General features: G+C 39.6%; 1 protein-coding gene across 1 annotated transcript; it reads left to right on the top strand.

The window, feature by feature from the left end:
* Positions 1 to 248: 248 nt before the first annotated feature.
* LOC109379280 (thioredoxin domain-containing protein 8) lies at positions 249 to 19,167 on the top strand. The gene is made up of 5 exons (XM_019635788.1): positions 249 to 302; positions 1,462 to 1,566; positions 6,371 to 6,430; positions 8,205 to 8,270; positions 19,094 to 19,167. The coding sequence occupies exons 1-5, from the start codon at positions 249 to 251 to the stop codon at positions 19,154 to 19,156; spliced, it is 348 nt and encodes a 115-aa protein (XP_019491333.1). The 3' UTR covers positions 19,157 to 19,167.
* The last annotated feature ends 1,375 nt before the right edge of the window (positions 19,168 to 20,542 follow it).

Below are 20,542 nucleotides of genomic sequence, written 5' to 3'. Positions count from 1 at the left end.
ATTCCAAATACACCACTCACCAGCTGGTTGACCAGGAGAACGTCAATGAGCTTTCATTTTCCATCTGTAAAATGGAGATAATACTAATAATACCCACTCCACAGGGTGGTTGTAAAGGTGAAAGGCGAGAATACCATGCACAGAGTAAGCTAGCTATCACGGTTGTAATTCCAATCGGAAAAGGAAAAATAAATCTTGAACAGAACACTGTATATTAGCAAATCATTCATCCATCAACTAAACACTCCATGAGCTCTTATCATGTGCCAGTGAGGGACCACGGAGGTACAGGAGTGAATCAGGTTTGAGTTCTGTAGGGGTTTGTTGGGGAGATAAATCATGCATGAAATAACTTAGGCAGGATAGTCACTGTTCATAAAGCAAGCAAATATAGGTGCAGTGATTTGAAGTCCCAGGAAGGAGAACCTTACTTTACTTAGAAGATAAGGACAGTTGATGGAAAAGTCACTTAAGAGATTGATCAGGAAGCAGGTCAAATCCTTAAATGTGTGGTTTTGCTGATAGTTTTAAAAATGATCATGCCCTAAAAACAAAACAAAAACAAGAAGCGATTGAAGGTGTTAGACTAGTTCTTCTTCTTTTAAATTTCACTGTGAATGCGTGTTTACATCCTTGTTTAAAACAATCAAATATAGATGAGCAACTATTCACCCTCACCCTCCACCCCTCATCTCTCATTAGCCAATCTCAGTTTCTTCCCAGAAGTAAGCAACCATTACCAACCATATCTGGTAAATAGACTCTTGATACTGTGTATGTGGATTTATCATCACTTGTGTGTACCTACAAAGATAAATACCTAGAGAGTATTATGCTAAGTGAAATAAGTCAAACAGAGAAAGACAAATACCATATTATCTCACTTATATGTACAATCTAAAGAAAAAAATCAACAAAAAAACAAAGTAGGGATATTCATAGATATAGAGAACTAACTGATGGTTACCAGATGGGAGGGGGCTTGGGGGGGGCTGAGTGAAACAGGAGAAGGGATTAAGAAAGTACAAATTGTCAGTTACAAAATTGTCATGGGAATGTAAAATACAGCATAGGGAATATAGTCAATAATATTGTAATAGCTATGTATGGTGCCAGGTGCACACCAGACTAATCGGAGGGATCACTTCATAAATTATATAAATGTCTAACTACTGTGCTATACACCTGAAACTAATAGAAAATAATACTGAATGACAACTGTAATTGAAAAAGTTTTTAAAATAATAATAAGTAAATAAACACACAAAAAAGGTAACCATAAAAAAAAAAGATAAATATATATGACCTCAGGAACATTTAGGAAAGATTGCGTCACCTGGAGAACAGTGAGGTGGGGCACCTGGTTAAGGTTTCTAAGAACTAACCTGTCACTTGATCCTTGGCAAGTCTTGATGAGATTCAGTGATTATGCACACTTCCTCATTTCTGTCCTTGATTCAGGATGAATTCAAAAAATTTTTGAAATCTGCTGGATGCAGACTTGCGGTGGTAGAATTTTCGGCAAAATGGTGTGGTGCTTGCAAAAAGATTTGTCCTCTTGTTCAAGTAAGTATCATCAATCTCTGTTTCATAGTTTTAAAAGGATTTAAAGTCCCCAAAGAGTTTTCTCAGAAAATCTTAAACGTTTGACCCTTATGAACTATTATGGAATCATAGTTTTTCGAAGCATCTTGATTAGCCTGAAGAAAATATACCAGACCTAATTAGATAATTAGTACACACCCCAAACCCAAAAGATTAATACTTCCTGTTTGTGCATAATTCTGCAAGGAACATCAATATGTACAGAAGAGTACAATTATACAAGTGAATAGATTATTCATAATAATTACATTTTACTAAAGTTCCAGAATACAGAACGGTTCTTTTTGTAAATATTGGAATAGATTTCAGATAACATGATACTTGTTTTTAACTATAATGTAAAAAAAGAAACTACCTCTCATCCTTCAGCCCTATTATGAGAACAAATCATATGTCTTACATATTCCTTTTGTATCTTTGATCTACTTTATAAAATATTTTACTAAAATATTCTACTTAGTAGAATATAATCATATATTTATATTCAGATCTTTTTCCACATACACATTGGTTCATATTTTTGTAGATTCTCCAGATTATAATTTTAATGTGTTTACAATGTTTTATCTAGTTAATTTTCCTATTGCCCCATTGAAAAGTTTTCACCATTTTACTTATTTATTTTTGGTATAACATACTGCAGAAAGAACTTCAGGGCATTTTCTTTTCATTTCTCTTTATTGGGCAAAAGTTTTACATTTACTGTCAATTTTGTGAAATCTATTCCTTCAAATATAAAGTTTTGATTCCTCCACACAAATGAAAATACTCTGTTTAGCTTTCAGCGAGGTTTCTAACATTTCAACTTAATTTTACTTTAACCCTTGAATCCAGCTGAATTAATTCTAACCACAGTCACAACTGTTGACCTTTAATTTAAAATAAACTTATATTCAAATAGAGAAATTGGCTATATGACATCTCAACATCCATTCTATGCCTAAAATTCTTAGACTGTTCAGATGGACATTTTAATATCTGATAGGCCCTTTATTCTGACACTTAAAACTTGAAGAGAATCACCAGTGTACAGCTTCAGAAGTATAAATATACTCCCATGCCATGAAGTCAAAGCTGATCAGATTCCAACAGCCAACAAGAGGCATTTTCATAAAGGACAGTGGGATCTAAGGCTTGGTAACCTCTCCCTCCCTTCATACCTTCAAGTCCTAACTCGGCTGCTATTATGTCCACACTCTTGTGGCTATTCCTACATCCATCTTTAACTTGTATTTGGTTATAGTTAGCCCTTTGGAAATAAACCTCCCTGAATTATCCTAATTTGAATATGCCATCTGTTTTCTGTTGCAATCCAGACTATTGCAAACATAGTTTTTCAATAAACTTTGGTTCACCCATACTGTGAAATACTATTCAGATGTTAAAAAGAATCAAGGAGACCCATATATCTTTAAACAGTATGGTCCCATTTATGTAAAACAGAGATACATACAAACAGACACTGATGTGTGTAACTATATATGTATGTGTGTATATACATAAACATATATATACATATATGTAGACAAAGGGGAGCAGAAGGATGCATATCAAACAATGTTTTTTTTTCTGTGAAAGGGAGTGAAAATTGAGGCAAGCATGTGAATGGGAGAAATTCATGTTTTGCTTTATTTTTCTTGTAATGTTTAAACTTTTGCAAGCAAATGTATTCATGTATGTAAATTTTTTTTGAAAACTCACAGTAAGTACATAGGGGATTGGAGAAAAAAGCTTTACTTGCTCTAGGTCACTTTCTCAGCCAAAGATCAAAGCAGGAAACAGAAACCAAGTTAGACTAGACAGAAAAGAATTTTGATACAAGGAATTTAATGCTTATAAGTTCACTGGAAGACTGGATGAATGGGTGCAGGCCTGGACTCCATGAATGACTCTATCAGAACGCCAAGGACCCACCTACAGGAATCCTAACTTTGCCATATTCAGAAGTGAGGGAAGATGGGAGCCACCCCTGAGAGAAAAAAATATATATCCCAACAAAGCAGCAGTCAGGGAGTCAGAACCAGAAACCGGAAGCTACTGCTGCCACAGCTGTTTCTGGACATCCGGGAAGCTGATGTGTGGACACTGGATCCTTAAGCCTGCTGGCTGCTCCTGCCTCCAGCACAACTACCTTTCGATACCCAAAGTCTTGCTTTCCAGCAGGAGCATCCAAATAAAAAAAAATTTAAAAAGTAGCTTCTTTCTTCTAAGACTCACCTGCATGCACCTCACTGGTAAAAAAAAAAAGTGCATCCAGAACTCTAGCTGCAAGGGAGTCCAACGAATCTTTTTTCTTTTCCCAGCTCTGAAGGAAGGTGGAATTAAAGTTAGCTAACTAAACCGTTGTTCAAGGAGGGGGAAGAATTCAAGACATTTCAGACACTCAAAAACTAAAAGTTTACTCTCCACAGAGACTCTGCTGAAGGATGCACTGCAACAAGGAAAAAGGTGAATTATAAGAACATGAGATTTTTAAGAAGTGATTGAAAACTTTAAGCCTTAAGTAAATTCTACAGTCCCGTTTGATATAGGCCTTGATGACCAAGAGCAGGGGTCAGCAAACTTTTTCTGTAAAACACCAGAAAACCAATATTTTCAGGTTTGCAAGCCATATGATCTCTGTCATAACGACTCAGTTTTGCTGTTACAGCACAGAAGCAGCCATTGGCCATACACAAATGAATAGGTATGCTGTATTTCAATAAAACTTTATTTACAAGACTATGTGGAGAGCTGGCTTTGGTTTACAGGGTGTGCTGACCCTGGGCTAAAAAGGTCACCAGGCATAGAAACCCAGAAAGAGCATTTCTGGAAAAGGAAAGGTTGTAAATTTGTTGAGAAATTGCATGATGTGATCATGCAAAGGCAAGTACTATTTTGTGAGGCTAACTTACAGGATACACAGTGGAAGTGGCAACAAATGAGCTGCAAAAAGGAAGCTGAGGCCAGATCAGGAAGGACCTTGTGTTATAACTTAATGAGTTGCTGTAGAGTCAGAAGAATTTTAAGAAGGGTTTTACCATGATCATGAGTGGGTTTTAGAAAATACTTTTGGCAGTGTTGTTTAAGGATGGATTAGAAAGACTGAAGGCCAGTAACCCAAGATGAACAAGTTCAGTTTTGGAGATTTGGTGGTTTTGGGGGGAAAAAGAAAAGATCAAATTCAGGAGACATTTTATAATTAAGATCAACAGAATAGGTGACCCAACAGTAACAGATTATATATGAGGAAGAGCAGAAGAAAGAGTTGTTGTTGGGGGGAGGGGAGTCCTAGATGGATAGAGTGGGGATAGCAAAGGAAGACAATGCCCAGTAAGGAACTCCAACCTAGCAAGAAACCCATGTCTGTACCATATCAACTGGCTACTACTTGCTACAGAAATAACTGCCACGTCCCTGTGCATTTCCTGGCAGACTTGGGAGGCTCTGAAAACTTCATAAATAGAACAGATCCTGGGAATTAGGTGTCCACACAGGTCAAATCCTTTCCCATGACTCCTACTGGGGAACATCCTTATATATTCAAACTTGAAAAGTACAAGTCAATTGCCCAAGAGTTCTTGGGTGACACCATTTTCCTGCTACACATAGATATGCTTCCAATGAAAATCAGCATCTTTTTTCTTTTTTTGTCTGAAATTCCAAAGGCTTTTGTGTCTATTATCCTCCAATTTCATCATCTTGATTAGTCTCTGAAGAAGGAACCCCCACTTCAGTCACTATCCATGGAAAAACAACTGGAAAGAACCCTACTCACTCCATGTCGTGTCTCTCCTGCTTCTCTGCGAGAGCAGCCCCTGGTGACAGCTGCATCTGTTACTGTCTCCACTTGGCCAAGCTCAGAATATCCTACATCAGAGAGAGGAGTCTCATTTGGAATAGATCACTGGATATGCTTGAAATATGATGTAAAAGCAAACAAATCAATATGCTACTAAATATCCTTAAAGTAAGAACACAGCTGTCTGAAAAATATAAATAAAACCCAGGAGATGACATTTGCAGGCTGTTGCTGCTGCTGCAATCACGAACCCCCAGGCGCATTACTAACACCATTATTCACCTCCACTGCCAAAGATGCTTCCAGAACAAAAGAGAAGCAGAAGAAAATTGCTTCTTCCGGCCTCCCACATTCAATTTTCCTGTAAATGCTTCCCACTGGCAGCACCTAACTGGAAGACAGCTGACAAAGGATCCTGGAAAACCCAGTTTCAATACACAGTAAAGCACAGAAAGATGGCAATGGGGGCAGAAAGCAATTAGGCTAATGGTTAGCACAAATATTTTTATTATCACTTCAGCCATAAGAGCCTTCTACCACCACCACCTCCCAAAAAGTGTGGCAAGAGGAGAAGGTAAAGGCAGAGTTTGAGTTTTTGGTTCAGAGATGTCTGTATTTTGAAGACCACTAAAGACAGACTCCCCACCAGGAAGAAGCCACTATCTCTTCCTCCATCCCACAGGTAAGTCTGAGTCCACCACATTCATTGCATCATTTCTTTACTTTGTGTTTTATGTCCAACTTTGAAACTCTAATCTTCAGTTGGGTTCCTTGGACGCTGGTTCTGCCATTGACCTTTGCTTGACCTTGGCATCATCTGACATTTGGCTTTGGTGCTTCAAGTTCTAGGCAGCAGTGAAAACGCCAAATGATGCTTAGCTCTCTTTAACAACCTTATTGTTTTTGCCAAAGGATACTTCCAGTGTGTAATTTAACAAGGACACTAAGGTAATAGGGAATAATTTGTATTCTTTTCTTTTTAAGGAAATGACTCTACAATACCAAAATGTAATGTTTGCTAACGTGGATGTGGACGAGTCTCAGGTAAGCATCTTCAATCTTTCCGTGTAGGTGAGAAAATCTGAAGGCAATGTCTCAATGATTATGATCCATTTGAGTCAAGTAGAATTTCACGACTTTTTCTGATAAACTCTATTAAAATCCTTCACAATGATCTTGTATGTTTTGTATTAGTTAAAAAAGAAAAAACAAACAAACAAACAAAAAAACAGGCAGCGAATACATGGCTGTCTCACTGCTCCTCTGCCCTCCCTCCCACGCTATGGCAACCTTCACTAATCAATCCCAACATTCTTCACCACTTGCTTTGGACTCTGCCCCGGAAATCTGCTCAACAGAGTTGCTTGAGGCAGACAACACCAGTTGGGTGGAGTTGGGTCCAAGATGAAAAACGATTTTCACCCTTGTAACAGCTTATTAATCAGTTTCTGACTCATGCATCACAGACATGTTAATATATCTTGTTTTCCACTTGCTGTGCATTGTGCTTTTTGTGGGAGTTTTTTCAACATCACAGGAAATTCCAGGACATTTTCTTTCCTGTCCCCAGAGCTTTCCTTCTTCACCTTACCCCCCACCCCCAAAATAATCAGCCTCATGTCCTCAATCAAACTGTGCCTCATTAACACACACAGTATGTCTACAAAATGATTCTTCCTAACCTTTGTTCATGCATAATAAGGAAAATAGCAATAACTTGCACCCTATGTATACATTAGATTGAATTGGAGCTTTAGAATAACAAAAAATCTGTTATGCACCCATTCTGCTCTTTAATGTTTTCATTTCTCTTGGGTATATATCAAGGAGTAGAATTGTTGGGTCGTATGGTAACTCTATGTTTAACTTTTTGAGGAACTGACAAACTGTTTTCTAAAGTTTTCTAAAGTGGCTGCACCATTTTACATTCCTACTAGCAATGCATGAGCATTCTGATTTCTCCATATCCTCACCAATACATTATTGTTTGCCATTTTGATTATCACTCTTTGTCTTTTAAGGTGAAATAAAATGCACAATTTTATTTCATAGTAGGAATTTATGTATTAGTTGTTGTCATTGTTGTCATATGAAAAATTATAATTTGTGTGTGTGTGTGTGTGTGCATGTGCGTGTATGTGTGTGTGTGTTCTATGTGGCTGGGGAAGATAAGTGATAAGTATACTACAGAGAAAAGTCCAATTCTATTGATCCTATGGGTGGCTAGTTTTCTTTTAACTCCTAAACAAGATAAAGAAAAACACAATTGAAAGCAGATTGTAATGGATTAAAACAATCAAAATTTTAAATTTTTTCTATTCTTTTGGCTTCAAATTTTTCACAAAGATGGCAAGTGAAGAGGAATAAGGCTTAAAATGAAAAAGAAACATGTAAGCCTTACTGTATCACCCCACTGTCTCAAGTGTGAGTTATAAAGATACCTTTACTCTTTCTAAATTTTTTTTTTGCAATGTTTTCTCTCCATGTTGGGTTCCACTAAGGCCCCTCTGCAATCTTTCACGTGCTCTTTTAAATAGAACTCATTGAGTACTTCATTCTGTTTTGGTCTTCATCTCTCACCCCTCTTCTAGAGCTCTGGAGTGAGAAAGCTCAGGGATGCTGGGAACAGGCATCTTCTATTGCAACATCCCTGGAGGCTTTGAGGATATGTTAGAAAAGTTCTTGACAGGAGAACCTGTAAAGTGTCAGCTGTACCTAAGCTTTCAGACATGCCTCCTGAGAAGTCACCAAGTACCGTACTTGGTTCAGGGAGAGAAGATCAAAACTGTGACTTCATGCCATTTCTTTTCTTTCCCAGGACTTGGCCCAAACTTATAATATCAGAGCAATACCCACATTTCAGATGTTCAAGCGAGCCAAAAAGGTATGTTTCCATGGTAACTGGCAGAATTGTAATAGATTATAAAACCATCAGAGTCTAAAAAACATTGGGTTATCCTGGATGGATGAAACAATTGCATTTATTTGTAATCCTTAGCAATGTAATTCTTGATTTCTGAATTTTACATATTGGCAAAGAGTAAAAAATGCATGAATTATAATAAATATTCCCATTCAGACCATCTGAGGTCCAAATCCATAAGATATAGCCCTCTATTATCTCTGTCTGTGTCAGAAGCACTTAGAAAGGACTTTACAAAAAAGGATATGATAAAATTCTCACACAAATGTATACAAGTTGTTAACAACACTTGGGGGAAACATGAATCAAAAACCATCACAAAGCAATGTAGTGTAATAGTTGACCATGCAGGTTTGGATTCAGATTGCCTTGGTTCAAATACCAGATCTGCCATTTCCTAGCAGTTTCCTTAGCAACCTCTTTGTATCTTAGTTTCACTGTCGTAAAAACGTGAGCTCGTTGACTAAAGTTTTTTGACCCACCCTGACATACCTTAAGTGCTCAGTACGGTACGATAGTTGTTATCTTGAAGATTAATGAAATAAAATGTCCAGAATACTTGGCGTGTGGCGAAACTGGTAATTTTCAATGGAAACATATATGGCTGGGAGCATTGACAATGGTATGTACCTTATGAAAGGTTGTTTTGCAACACACTTAAGAGAAATATTTAATTCCCTTTCACACAACGATTCATTCCACTCTGGGGAACTTTTGCTACAGCTATACCTCAAGAAAAAATAAGCAGCTAAGTGTATAGTAATTGTAGTATTATTTCTAATAAAATATGGAGGCAAGCTAAATTCCTTTTTTTTAGTAGAATGTCTAATTGATTTATGATGCATCTATCCAATGATATAGTATGCGATTAAAAAGTGTTATGAGGAATATATATGTTTAAAAAATCATGCTTAAACTTTGTAAAGATTGTCTGCAATATAAAGAATGAAAGCCCTTGATATGCTAGCTGTAGAATTTAATATTCAGCTTCTGCTTGTTCGTATGTGCTTGCTGTGATATAATTGGTGCAATAGATTTAAATAATATTTACAAAAAAACAAGGCTACCTATTTCCTCTCTTAAGTTTTTACTTGAAAATGGAAGCTGTTTAACATATGCACCCTCAACCTCCTCCACCTACACATCACATTCTTTATTTGTCATCTTTTATTATCTTCTCCTCTTCTAGCTCAGAAATAAGGATGTTTTCTTCTTTGGAAGTCCATTCCACCCACCACATCTTGATTGCCTGCTTTTCATTTTGCTCCAGCCCTCTATCCCCTGGCAAAGAGCCACTGTCCATTAAGCCTTTTAAATGTGCCTTGTACAAAAGCCTGATGATAGTTCCTCCTGAGACACAGACTTTGGAGAGTCTTGGCCTCCCTTGAAAATATGCTCTGCTCCCTTGCATTTGATCAGAAGACTTAGGGAATCCCTTGTGTTTCTCTTGTTCCATTGCTGCCAAGCATCTCAGGATTACCTCCACTGCTCAAATACAGTATCCTCCCTTTGCCAGTTCCCTGGCATTCCCAAACTACCATCCCCACATGGTGTCATCCTTTTGTGGTTTTGTTATTCTGTCTGGCTCTTGATTCTAGCTCGTTTCATATATTGTTAAGATATATAGAATGTAAACAAAACTTAAAAAAAACTAAAACAAATGAAGCTGCATAACCATGACCTAGGGCCATAGTACACAGTGTGCATTCCCCAGTGCTGGAAGCTTTCCTGCAGAGGCTGGAGGAACATCTGGCAGAGATGCACTGTAAACAACAGCTGCAATTGTTTCACAGTTGTAGAGCACAGGACAGCCAAAGCAAATTCCAGGTAATATATATATATAAGGTGGGTTTGTTCCTTCCTGATATGTTCCTTAGCATTTTTATCTGGGACCTCACATCATGTTCCAGTAAGATTAACTGTGGATAAAAATTTTTTAAATGCATTCCTATTGTGCCTTCCATGTGGGGCATCCAAAACTTTAGCTGGTTTTTGTAACCGGCATACTATAATGTACTTTATTATAAGTAGTTCATAAAGTTGGTCTATAGACCCTCTTAAAATCCAATAAAGACAATAAACAATTTCAGAAAAATGCACATAAACTGAAAAATGTATATAATATTAGGGTATTCAGTGAGCCTCTAAAGCCCATCATTGGATCCCCTTGGTTAATAACTTTGGTTCCAGATCAAAGTTAGTGTATGTCTGTGGAGTAGGGGAAGGGTAGAGTAACAAAGACTTTGCAAGCCTTGGCCAACTGCTTAAAGGTGAAACCACTGGCAACAGTTGGTTCCATCTTTCATTCTTTGATATGAGAATAAAATGGCTTCCCAAAGCATTTCAGTCCACTCATGAGAGTGATGGTATATGGGTACATAGATGCTAATAAGGAATTATTCACAAATGAATAATTAAGAAAAGAACTGAGTTCTCATATTAATTGGGAGGATACTCTTGCCCTTATGCTTGTGAAGTGCAGGACTCTGGCGGAGGTCATGGAAGTCGTTTCCAGCAAGTACCCTCCTTGAAGTAGGTACAGAGGTGAAAAGAATCCCAAGAAGGTGGCACCATTGTGTGCTAAAAGAAGGACAGTGTTGGAAGCAGTGGTCACAACCTCAGTGTCTCCAAGGGTCAGGCAGAGACAGTAGGTGAGACGGTAGGAAGTGAGAAAGATGGTGGTCCCTGGAAAATCACCCTCCCAAATGCCGCTGCTCAAGTTCATAAAAAACAGTACTTGACCACCCCATCCCCCATCTCCACTCCTCTGCCTGCCAAGAGTGTCTGCAGCTAGTTTTTGCCATCTCTGGAGTCAGGTAGCTGTAGGTTAACCCCATGTCCGCCTCTTACTAGTGGGTGATGTTGGCATTGTGCCTTAACCACCATGAGGTTCAGTTTCCTACATTGCAAAATAGTGACTCTATCATGTGTTTTAAATGGTTGTCACGAAAATTCGCAATAATGTATATAAGCTGCCTAGCACTGGACTTTGTACACACTATAAAGTGTAGTTGATCTTAGAGCTCCAGGATCTACCTGTACACTTATCTTCCTGAAAATGTATAAATAAATACAAGTTTAGAAATAAAGGTTTTGAGAGACTGCGGATCCCTAACAGGTGTTACATATCAGCCCCATAGCAGCTGATACATCAGCAAAGATTAATTGACTGGAGGAGGGAAGACTTGAGTGAGGGAAGTGGAGCAACTGCCACCATTTAGCAACCTTTAGCACCATTGCCAAAGGTGCTGCTCTTGGCTTTAGCAACTGAAAGGTTGTAATTACTTGGGTGCCTCATTTCTCCAGGGCAGGGATTAGGGTGAGTCAAGTGAGGCAGGAAATTGCAAGTCTAGGGTGGAATCCTGTCTTTATTTGAATTTTTGATGTTTTCTTCTTCAGGGATTTTTGCATTCATTTTTAATACTTTTTCATGTAGTTGTTAAAATATTATTTATCTTGATCACAGAGTTCCTGGCATCACTTAAATTTTACACCCTAGTCCCAGCCCCATTCTCTGAATTTTAAATTGTTGAAATATAGGAGTATTTTATTGGGTGATTCTTCAGAAAGACTTACAAGACTCAGTAGCAGGTTGTACTCATAGCTAAGATTTATTACAGCCAAGGATGCAGAGTAAAAGAGGCCAGAAAAAGATGGAGGCATTGATGGAGTCCATACAAGCCCAGCGCAGTCTTCTGACATTCTTTCTTGTCCAAGGACACATCAGAGTAACTGCTCTCTAGCAATGAACTTTAGGGACATGTGTGGAAGGTCTCTACCTAGGGATGCCCTTTTGAGTCTCAGGGTCTGAGGCCTTTACGTGGCGACTGGTCACATAGCAATATCATGCTAGGCAACCACCGCTACACAACCAGCCATAACAATGGAAACAGGACCCCAACAATAAGACCAGGTACATGTCATCAATATCGATGTTCATACAAAGCAATTTAACAAACCAGTGTGTCATGGTCCATTACTCCAGGTATATATAATAGAACAAAATCATCAACCACTAACACAAAGAACATGCAGGAGGCCACATTCCCTGGGGGAAGGTGAAGGGTCCATCTTGGTTCTCTTGGGGATATACAGGTAGTAAGCCCCCAGACCTGCTGTGTTAACTCTTATCTTACCCTGAGTCATGTGGAAAATCAAATATCACCTTTATTATAAGTAGCAGTAATGCTAATTTGTGCTAATGGAAGGACGTGACTTCGACCCATGTCAACAAACTTTCTGCTATCCCTTGAAGCCTGAACCTTGAGATGACCCAACTATGGGAGAATCTGGGACTGCAGTGCCCCACCCAGGTGGAGGAGATACTGCTGCTTTTCATAACCACCAGCTCCCAAAAGTGAGAACAGAGGGTAACAGCCTTCGAGACCTGTCTTTAGAAAACAGACCTTAGGCCCACTTCAGATGTGCTTTCCAGAAGCGGAATAACAGTGGGAGGAGAGCAGACCTAGCCCTTGAGCAGAACACCCCCAAAAGGGAAAAGATAGGCATGAGCTCTTCCCTTCATCTAGGCTTAACTGGTAAGCTTGCCTCTGAACTTGGAGAGAAGTCGGTGAGGGGATGCAGGAAACAAGCATATTTTTTCAACAAACACTGGAGAGTTGAGCAGATTTTCCAGTGGAATCATGAGAATGAGAGTATATGCCACTGAAGGAAATGGCCCTCAAATCATTTTTATCCCCAAGAACAAAGTTCCATCCCCCCCCCACTTCTAGTAAAGGGCAGAATGACATGTCCTCCGGCCAGAGTCCAAAATCACTTTTCCTATTCTCAGTGTGGCTTGAAATGAATTCCCACAGTAGACTCATGCTCCTTTTCCCCTTCAACAGAAATCCACACCCTCCTGAGGAACTAGCTCTCAGGCAGATTCACGTGTCTCCTTCGGTTGATGGCATAGAATAAGGGTTGGCAGGCGACAGCCCAAAGGTCAAATCTGATCCTCCACCAGTTTTTGTAAATAAAGCGTTACTGGAACACAGCTATGCCCATTTGTTTAAACATTGTCTGTGGCTACTTTCGCACTACAATAACAGATTTGAATAGTTTCAACAGAGACCATATGGCCTGCCAAGCCTAAAATAGGTATTATCAGGCCCTTTACCAAAAAAGTTTGTCAATCCCTAGCATAGAAGGAGACAAGCACTTTAGTCATTATTTATACTTCTCATATATATATATATATATATATATATATATATATATATATATATATGGGCCGAGTTTCAAAATCAACTACAACAAAATGAACGTAAATTAGTATTCGACTGACATCTCACTATTTGGACAACTTGAGAAGCAGTCCAGTATTAATTAGAAGAAAAAAAAATTAGGTAGTAGATTGATTTTATATGCTCTGTTCTTGAATTGACATCCATATAAATGCAAGTTGTTTGAAGCAGGCTATGTCTAAGAGGCCTCGCCTTCTTGGTTTGCTTTGTTTGGCTCAACTCTAAGAGCCTTAACTAAGCTGCTTGCAATATAAGGCCTGCTGTGGATGTTGTGAAAGTTCAAGGGGAAGTGTGCAAACACCTGCAAAGTGGTGCAGGTGGTTCTGGGGAAGGAATAGGTCTGGGTGGACTCAGGGGAAATCGCCAAATTAGGAACAAACCGTCATTCACACTGTCCACCTTTCAACAGAAGGTTAAGGTACTCTTAAAAGTTCTCTTCTTAGACATGTCCCTCCCATCTTATTAATAAGACTTACCACCTTAGTAATGCTTCGTAAAGAAGAAAAAGATCCCACTATTACAAATTACACAATTATATTGTACATACAAACATTTCTACAACTTGTTTCCCCAAAATGTCTTACATTGGTTGATTGTTCAGGCTTTGTTGTTTGTGTTGCTATTGTTGCTGTGGCTTTGAGGATGTTGTTGTTTTTAGCTCAGTACCGATGTCTAAAAAATTGTTGAACTTTCATACGACTGGTCCAAACGTAACTTCAGTAGTCATTCAACCAAATAGCATATCAGCTGGCCAAGGCATTTTATTCCAGTTATTCTATGAGTGCATCATTAGTCAGACTCCTTCGTTTATACTCTCAGAAGTCCATTTGTTAGGTAAGGGACCATTGCCTCCAGCCCCTCTGCATTCTCCCAGTAACAGCAATAGACTTTGTGTAGGGGATTGAAAGTCTCTGGCATAAAAAATTGCCTCTGGTTGCAGCTGGGTGATGGGGAAATGGGGAAGTTCACTTTATTAGTGTATTTTTATGTATGTTTGAAAAGATCCAAATGCAAGTTCTTTTTAGAAACTGACTGTTGGGCATACGCGGTTCTGTTATGCACAGTCAGCCCATATCCCAAAGGCCTCTGCAAACTGACGCGTATCATTCTCATGAGCAATCATTGCTTGGGCAGCAACAGTAAATGAAAAATGTAGGCATTGAGAGGAGAGAAGTAAACATTGCCTTCTAGTGCTTCAGAGTGGAGCATGCCTTTGAGAGACACAGCCAAACATTCACGTCAAAATGAGAAAACATTTGGGGCAGAAAGAATATAGTAGTTGCCTTGCCTATATTATATAGCTCTTCAAAAAGAGAAAAGCTATGTATGAAATAAGCTCTTATAAGTAAGCTGCTTCTCCTTCATTAACTGCATTCCTTTAGCCCCTGTGTGCAAAGCCCGTGCTAGATAAGCAGACACACATATACCATTTGCCTCTGGCAAACTGGACAGAAAAAGAATAAAATAGTTAGCAGTGAGTATGAGAAGTGTGTGCCTTCTAGTGCCTGAAACTTAGCTTTCCCCAGAGGCTTGGGCTCCTACTTCAGGGACCAGAAATCAGCTGTGCTCGACTTACTTCCGACCTAAAGCTGAGCACCTAAGTGTACCTAGCACCTAAGGGTAAGGTTTGGGGCTAGATATGAAAAAGAGGGAGGAAAAACAAGGTACAACTCCCATCTCTTTAATAGAGAGTGCTGAGATCACAGAGAAAGACTTCAGGGAAGGCTTCCTGAGCTAAATCTTGGAGGATGGCTAAGATTAGCAAGTGAGAAAGATGGGAAGAAGCAAAGAGTTATAAAATAGCCTGGGTATGTGTCAGGAATCGTTTGGTAATAATACAAAAACAGTATAAAATTATGAAATTACCAGTAGACTATGAACTCCATGAGGGGGTTTTGTCTGTCTTGTTCACAATATATCTGGCTCACAGTAGGCACTCTTTCGTATTTGTTCAATGAATCCAACTAGCAAGGGTTGCTAGAGCTCAGAGTTTGTAGTAGGGAGTGGCAGGAGACGTAGACAGGGCAAAATCAAGGAATCCTTATAACAAGCTTGGATTTTATGATTATAGAGAAACATTTACAAAGAAGGATAACCGGAGTTGTGCTTTTGAGCTTCAAGGAGGAGAGGGGACTTAAGGGGCACAAGACTGGAGACAGAGGGGAAAATTATGAGCTGTTATTAAAGTCCAGGTGAAAGTTGATGAAGGGAAATCCATGGAATTCAGTAACAAATTCAATGTCACCTAGAGCCACCAGCATGGCTAACATGGAAGAGATTGGCAGTACCAAGTGTTGTCAAGCATGTGGGGCAACCAGAACATGCCTCCTCTGCTGGTGAGTTTTAAATTGATGCAATCGCTTTGAAACCCTGCTGGGTGTCTCCTTCTGATGCTGAACTCGGTAATCCTCTTCGAGGTACACCACAGAGCCCAACAGAAATGAGTGTTCCTATGCCCCCCAAAGGTGTCCCCACAAAGATACCGAAAAGAATGCTCCCAGCATCACTAGTGATCATAGCCAGAATGGATAAACTGTGTTACGGTCATGCAATAGAATACTATAAAACACTGAAAAGTGAATGTACTGCCCCTAGATGCATAAACCCCATAAGCATCATGTTGAGTGAAAGAAGCCAGACACAGAACAATTCATACTGTAGAATTCCATTTATAAAAATTCAAAAACAGACCGATCTAGTTTATGGTGAAAAATCCAGATTAGTTGTTGCCTTTGGGCACAGGGTCGTGATTGGGAAGGAGGTGTCTGGGCACTGGTAATGCTCTATATCTTGATCTGGACATGGTTATGCAGATGTGCTCTCTTTTGTAATAACTCTCCAAACAGTATGCTTACGATGTGTGCAGTTGTTTGAGTGTATATGAATTTTTAACATGCCACCTGGCTCAGGTAACAGGTGGGGTGATGGTGCCTGTGCTGGGTTCAATGCATCTAGAAGGAAGAGGAGTCAGATTTCACAGCAGCCAAGGCTTTTATCGCACTTGTGGCTTCTGGCTGCCCTTGGTGTCACAGCATGGGCATGTCGTAACTCCATGGTCATGGAAATCACCCCTCCCTGGAAATCTCCCTTCAGGGCCGTACCCTCCTATGTCTTACACCCCTAGAGCCTGTGCCATTCCTCCAAGAGGGCCAGCCTCCTTCAAGAAGAAAAGCCCCTCTTTAGGGGCCCCCAAACTCTCTTTGGATCCACACTGCCCTTTGGCAGTAGGGGAGTTCCTCAAATAAGCAAACATAAACAGATCCACTGGAGTTATTGCCATAAGGGTAATATAACCTTCTTACAGACCACTAGGGGGCAGGGGACTGTGTAGGATTCCTTGGCTGTGATCCTGGGGAACAGACATACCTTGGGAGCTCCCCGACCCTTCCTTGCCCCCGTCTGTCTTCTGCTTGGCTGTTACATGTGCCCTCACTTGAGTCGATCTGCTCCTGACCCAGAGGAGTAGAAGAGAGAGACTCAGGAGGAATCTAGGACAGGGGCCACAAGAGAAGGACTGCAGACAGTGCCACTACAGACAGAGCGACGCCTGCCCTTCCTATTCCCATAGGGAAAGACACAATAAGACTACACTCCACACCCCGTATTCCACCCCAGCATTAGTTAGGGACAAAGGACGAAGCTCCTTTGAGACCAGATGGAGCTGTCTAGGAAGTCCTGCTGCCCCCAAGTGAAAAGAATTTTAAAAGTATGCCCCACTCTCTCAGCCTCTAGCCTTGTGGAGCATGTCTGTCTCATCGCGGTCCCTGCCTCCCCAGCAATGACTCGGCACTCTGGTCACTTAGCTAAGCTCAGTGTCCTTTTCCTGCTCCCCGTGCCAAGTCCAGCCATTCAGGTGGCCATGCCCTGCCTGTGTTCTTGCCAGGACTTCTTGTCTTGGTACGTGCTCTGGCATCAGAGAATTATGAAACTCTCTTTCTGCCTAGAGCCACCATCCAGCTGCCGCCTGACTCTTAGGAGAGAGAGACTCTCGCAGGTCCTTTCTGACACCCTCCTCCCCTGGTGGCCAAGGCCAAGAGAACTATATATAGGGGAGATGGCTACAAACCAGACAACCCAGATAAATCATGAAATTCTGCACCCACACTTAGGTAACCCTATTCTCAAGACTCAAAAGAACAATTTGCTGTTATAGAAGTGGATTCGTGGGCGAGCCGGTAAGTGAAGTGTGATCGAGACAGAGTCACAAGACAGGTTTGCTTTAAAGGAATAGAATGAACCATGATGCCCACAGGCAGCACCCAGGCTGGATGCTGCTACCTAGGGAGGCAGAATCATTACCAGTAGACTATGAGCTCCTCTTAGATGTGGGGATAGCCGCTTCTCTGCTGTACACTAAGCATTGATGTTAGTTCTACACTTTTCCAACCCCTGCCCCAAAGTCCCAGCACCATGTTTTGGCTGCTGAAATCTCCCTCACTGGAAACGCATGTCTTCAGCCAATCCCATCCTCAGTTTGCCCACATTCCTCCTCCTCCTCCAACTACCTCTCCAATTGGCACTAAAGGGGTAACGCATAGTAAGGTCTTTAACTTCCCTAGTTCATCAACTGTAAGTCACTGTTGACAGATTCACCGTGACTTCAAATACTACTGAAAAGTGTACCCAAAAAAACCACACCATCCACTGGGAAATGCATCCTGATTTAGAGACGTGAACATTTGAAAAGAAAAATGTGCTTCTTAAAAGCCATTTATTGCAATTCTATTACCTAGACGAAAGTCAGGGAATGGGAAATCACAAGCCATTTGACTTGAGAAAATCCTGTGCATGAATTAACAAGCCCTCAGTGCCAATGGATGAAAGCTCTAAGACATTTCAATTATTTTAGATCTTAGTTTAGAGGAATATTATGGAGAATTATATAAATCTAGCAAAACACTGGCATAAACAATTTTTAAAAGGTGCCAGACAATGAAAACATCACGCATTTAATACATTTAATGAGTATTTATAATTAAAGTATCTTGCAGATGATGAAAATAAATAGAGGATAATTTTACAAGCAGAAACAAAACTCCTCAAGCTTCAACACCTTTGCAATATTTGAACCAATAAACATGTCACCCTTGGGTGAAAAAGGTGAAAGGATTAAGAAGTACAAACTGCTAGTTACAAAATAGTCATGGAGATATAAAGTACAGCATAGATAATATAGTTAATAATATTGTGATAATTATGAATGGTGCCGGGTGGGTACTGGACTAATCAGGGGGGAATCACTGCATTCATTATATAAATGTCTAACCACTGTGCTGTACCCCTGAAACTAATATAAAATAATATTGAATGTCAACTGTAACTGAAAAAATGTTTTTGAGGAAAATAAAATTAGTCAACAAATAAAGCACATGCCAGATTTTGAAGCCTCAATATGAGAATAATAAGCATAAAGTATCTCATCAATAATTTTATATCAATTACATGTTGAAATTATAATATTTTGGATACATTGTGGTAAATAAAATGTACCCTTAAAATTTTTAAATATATATTTTACCTTTGTGTATTTGTGAACAGATTTTTGAATTTTATGGAGCTGATGCTAAAAAGTTGGAAATGAAGATTAAAGAACTGATGTAAGCTGATGTCAGAGACAAAATACACTTACAACATTCTGAAAGACCACGGCAAAGAGTTGTTCGTATTTTTATTTCCAGCAAATCGTATACTGTTCCGCTGGTCTCTCATGCTTTACAGGTTGAATTTCATATTGCAGTCTCACTGCAGAATTGCTTAAAACTCTTGCATTATCAGAGATTGTGCCATTTCCATTCTCTAAAGCTAGCTTTCTACTTACTCTGAGGACATTCCTTAGGCAATGTTTTTAATGACCTTCATAACAGAGACCCTGCACAGCTAAATAATAGAAGGTTGTTGAGAAGGTTTTGCAGAGATCGCCAAACATGGAATTCTTCATAGTGATCAAGAAACAAATAAATTTTTCATTGCCCTGCTACATTCCAAATATATAGAGGCCTCTTCTCAATTTAGCCATTATTTGTGGTACAAAATTCTTCTATTACCTAAAACTGTGTAACTTTTTTCTCCCCCACTGGCTTTCTAAAATTCCTCTATAAATTAAAACAGACACACACACACACACACACACACACACACACACACACACACACACACACACCAGAAAGTCATTTTGGTACCTATATATTTTCAGCCAAAATAGTACAGACATTTCGAGCTCAGGGAAGATGGCTTCTTCTCACACTGAACCCACCATCAGATGAACTCTAGGATTCTGTAGTTGGAGAATAGAACCAGCTTTCCCCTAGCCATTCATGACAGAGATTTTGACAAAGCAGTGGATCCATTTGTTTTGTTAGACTTCTTTGGAAAATAGAGTAGAGAAAACCAACAAAGCAAAAAGCAAATCTATTCATCATTCAACAAATATTTGTTGAGCATCTACTCTGTGCCAGGCACCGTTACAGGCACTTAAAGTAACACTTGATTCATAGAATCCAAAGGCAGAGAGATACGTGAGATTAGAAAGGTGAACAGAAAGGGGTATGGGAAGCCCAGGATATCGCTGAGTATTTCTGGTCTCTGCTTTTCATCTGAATCATCCTTTCTGTTGCTATAGATAGTTCTTTACCTCCCAGTCCTTGTGTTGGAAAGTAGCCCCTGAAAATAACTCCCAAGCATGCATTATCTCCTCCATTCAAGAGACCCGCCAGACTATGCCTTCAGGAAAGACTCTAGCCAGTGGGCAGGATCACAAGGTAAAACCAATTTTGCTCCTACTATCAGGGTGGGGGTGGAGGTGGGGGTGGTGTGAATCCCAGAAAAACTGGAAAGACTTAAAATATTGTGTCCCCTTCTAAAAATAAAAATTTTTTAAGTAATTGAAAGCAAAAATCATTGGACAAAAGTACATATATACAGCTATGCTTATGTATGTAAATACTTACATGCTAGGCAATGTGTAAGCCCTTTGCATTCATCCCCTAT

Source organism: Hipposideros armiger, unplaced genomic scaffold (genome assembly GCF_001890085.2).
Source record: "Hipposideros armiger isolate ML-2016 unplaced genomic scaffold, ASM189008v1 scaffold_24, whole genome shotgun sequence".
In the NCBI taxonomy this organism is placed as follows: Eukaryota; Metazoa; Chordata; class Mammalia; order Chiroptera; family Hipposideridae; genus Hipposideros; species Hipposideros armiger.
Note: the sequence above shows the minus strand (reverse complement) of the source record. Positions and strands in the feature narration are given on the sequence as shown.

Coding starts and splice junctions, on each gene's coding strand:
- LOC109379280 (XM_019635788.1), top strand. CDS start 249: ATGAGCTCTTATCATGTGCCAGTGAGGGACCACGGAGGTACAGGAGTG. Junction 6,431..8,204: donor TGGATGTGGACGAGTCTCAG/GTAAGCATCTTC, acceptor TTTCTTTCCCAG/GACTTGGCCCAAACTTATAA. Junction 8,271..19,093: donor TGTTCAAGCGAGCCAAAAAG/GTATGTTTCCAT, acceptor ATTTGTGAACAG/ATTTTTGAATTTTATGGAGC.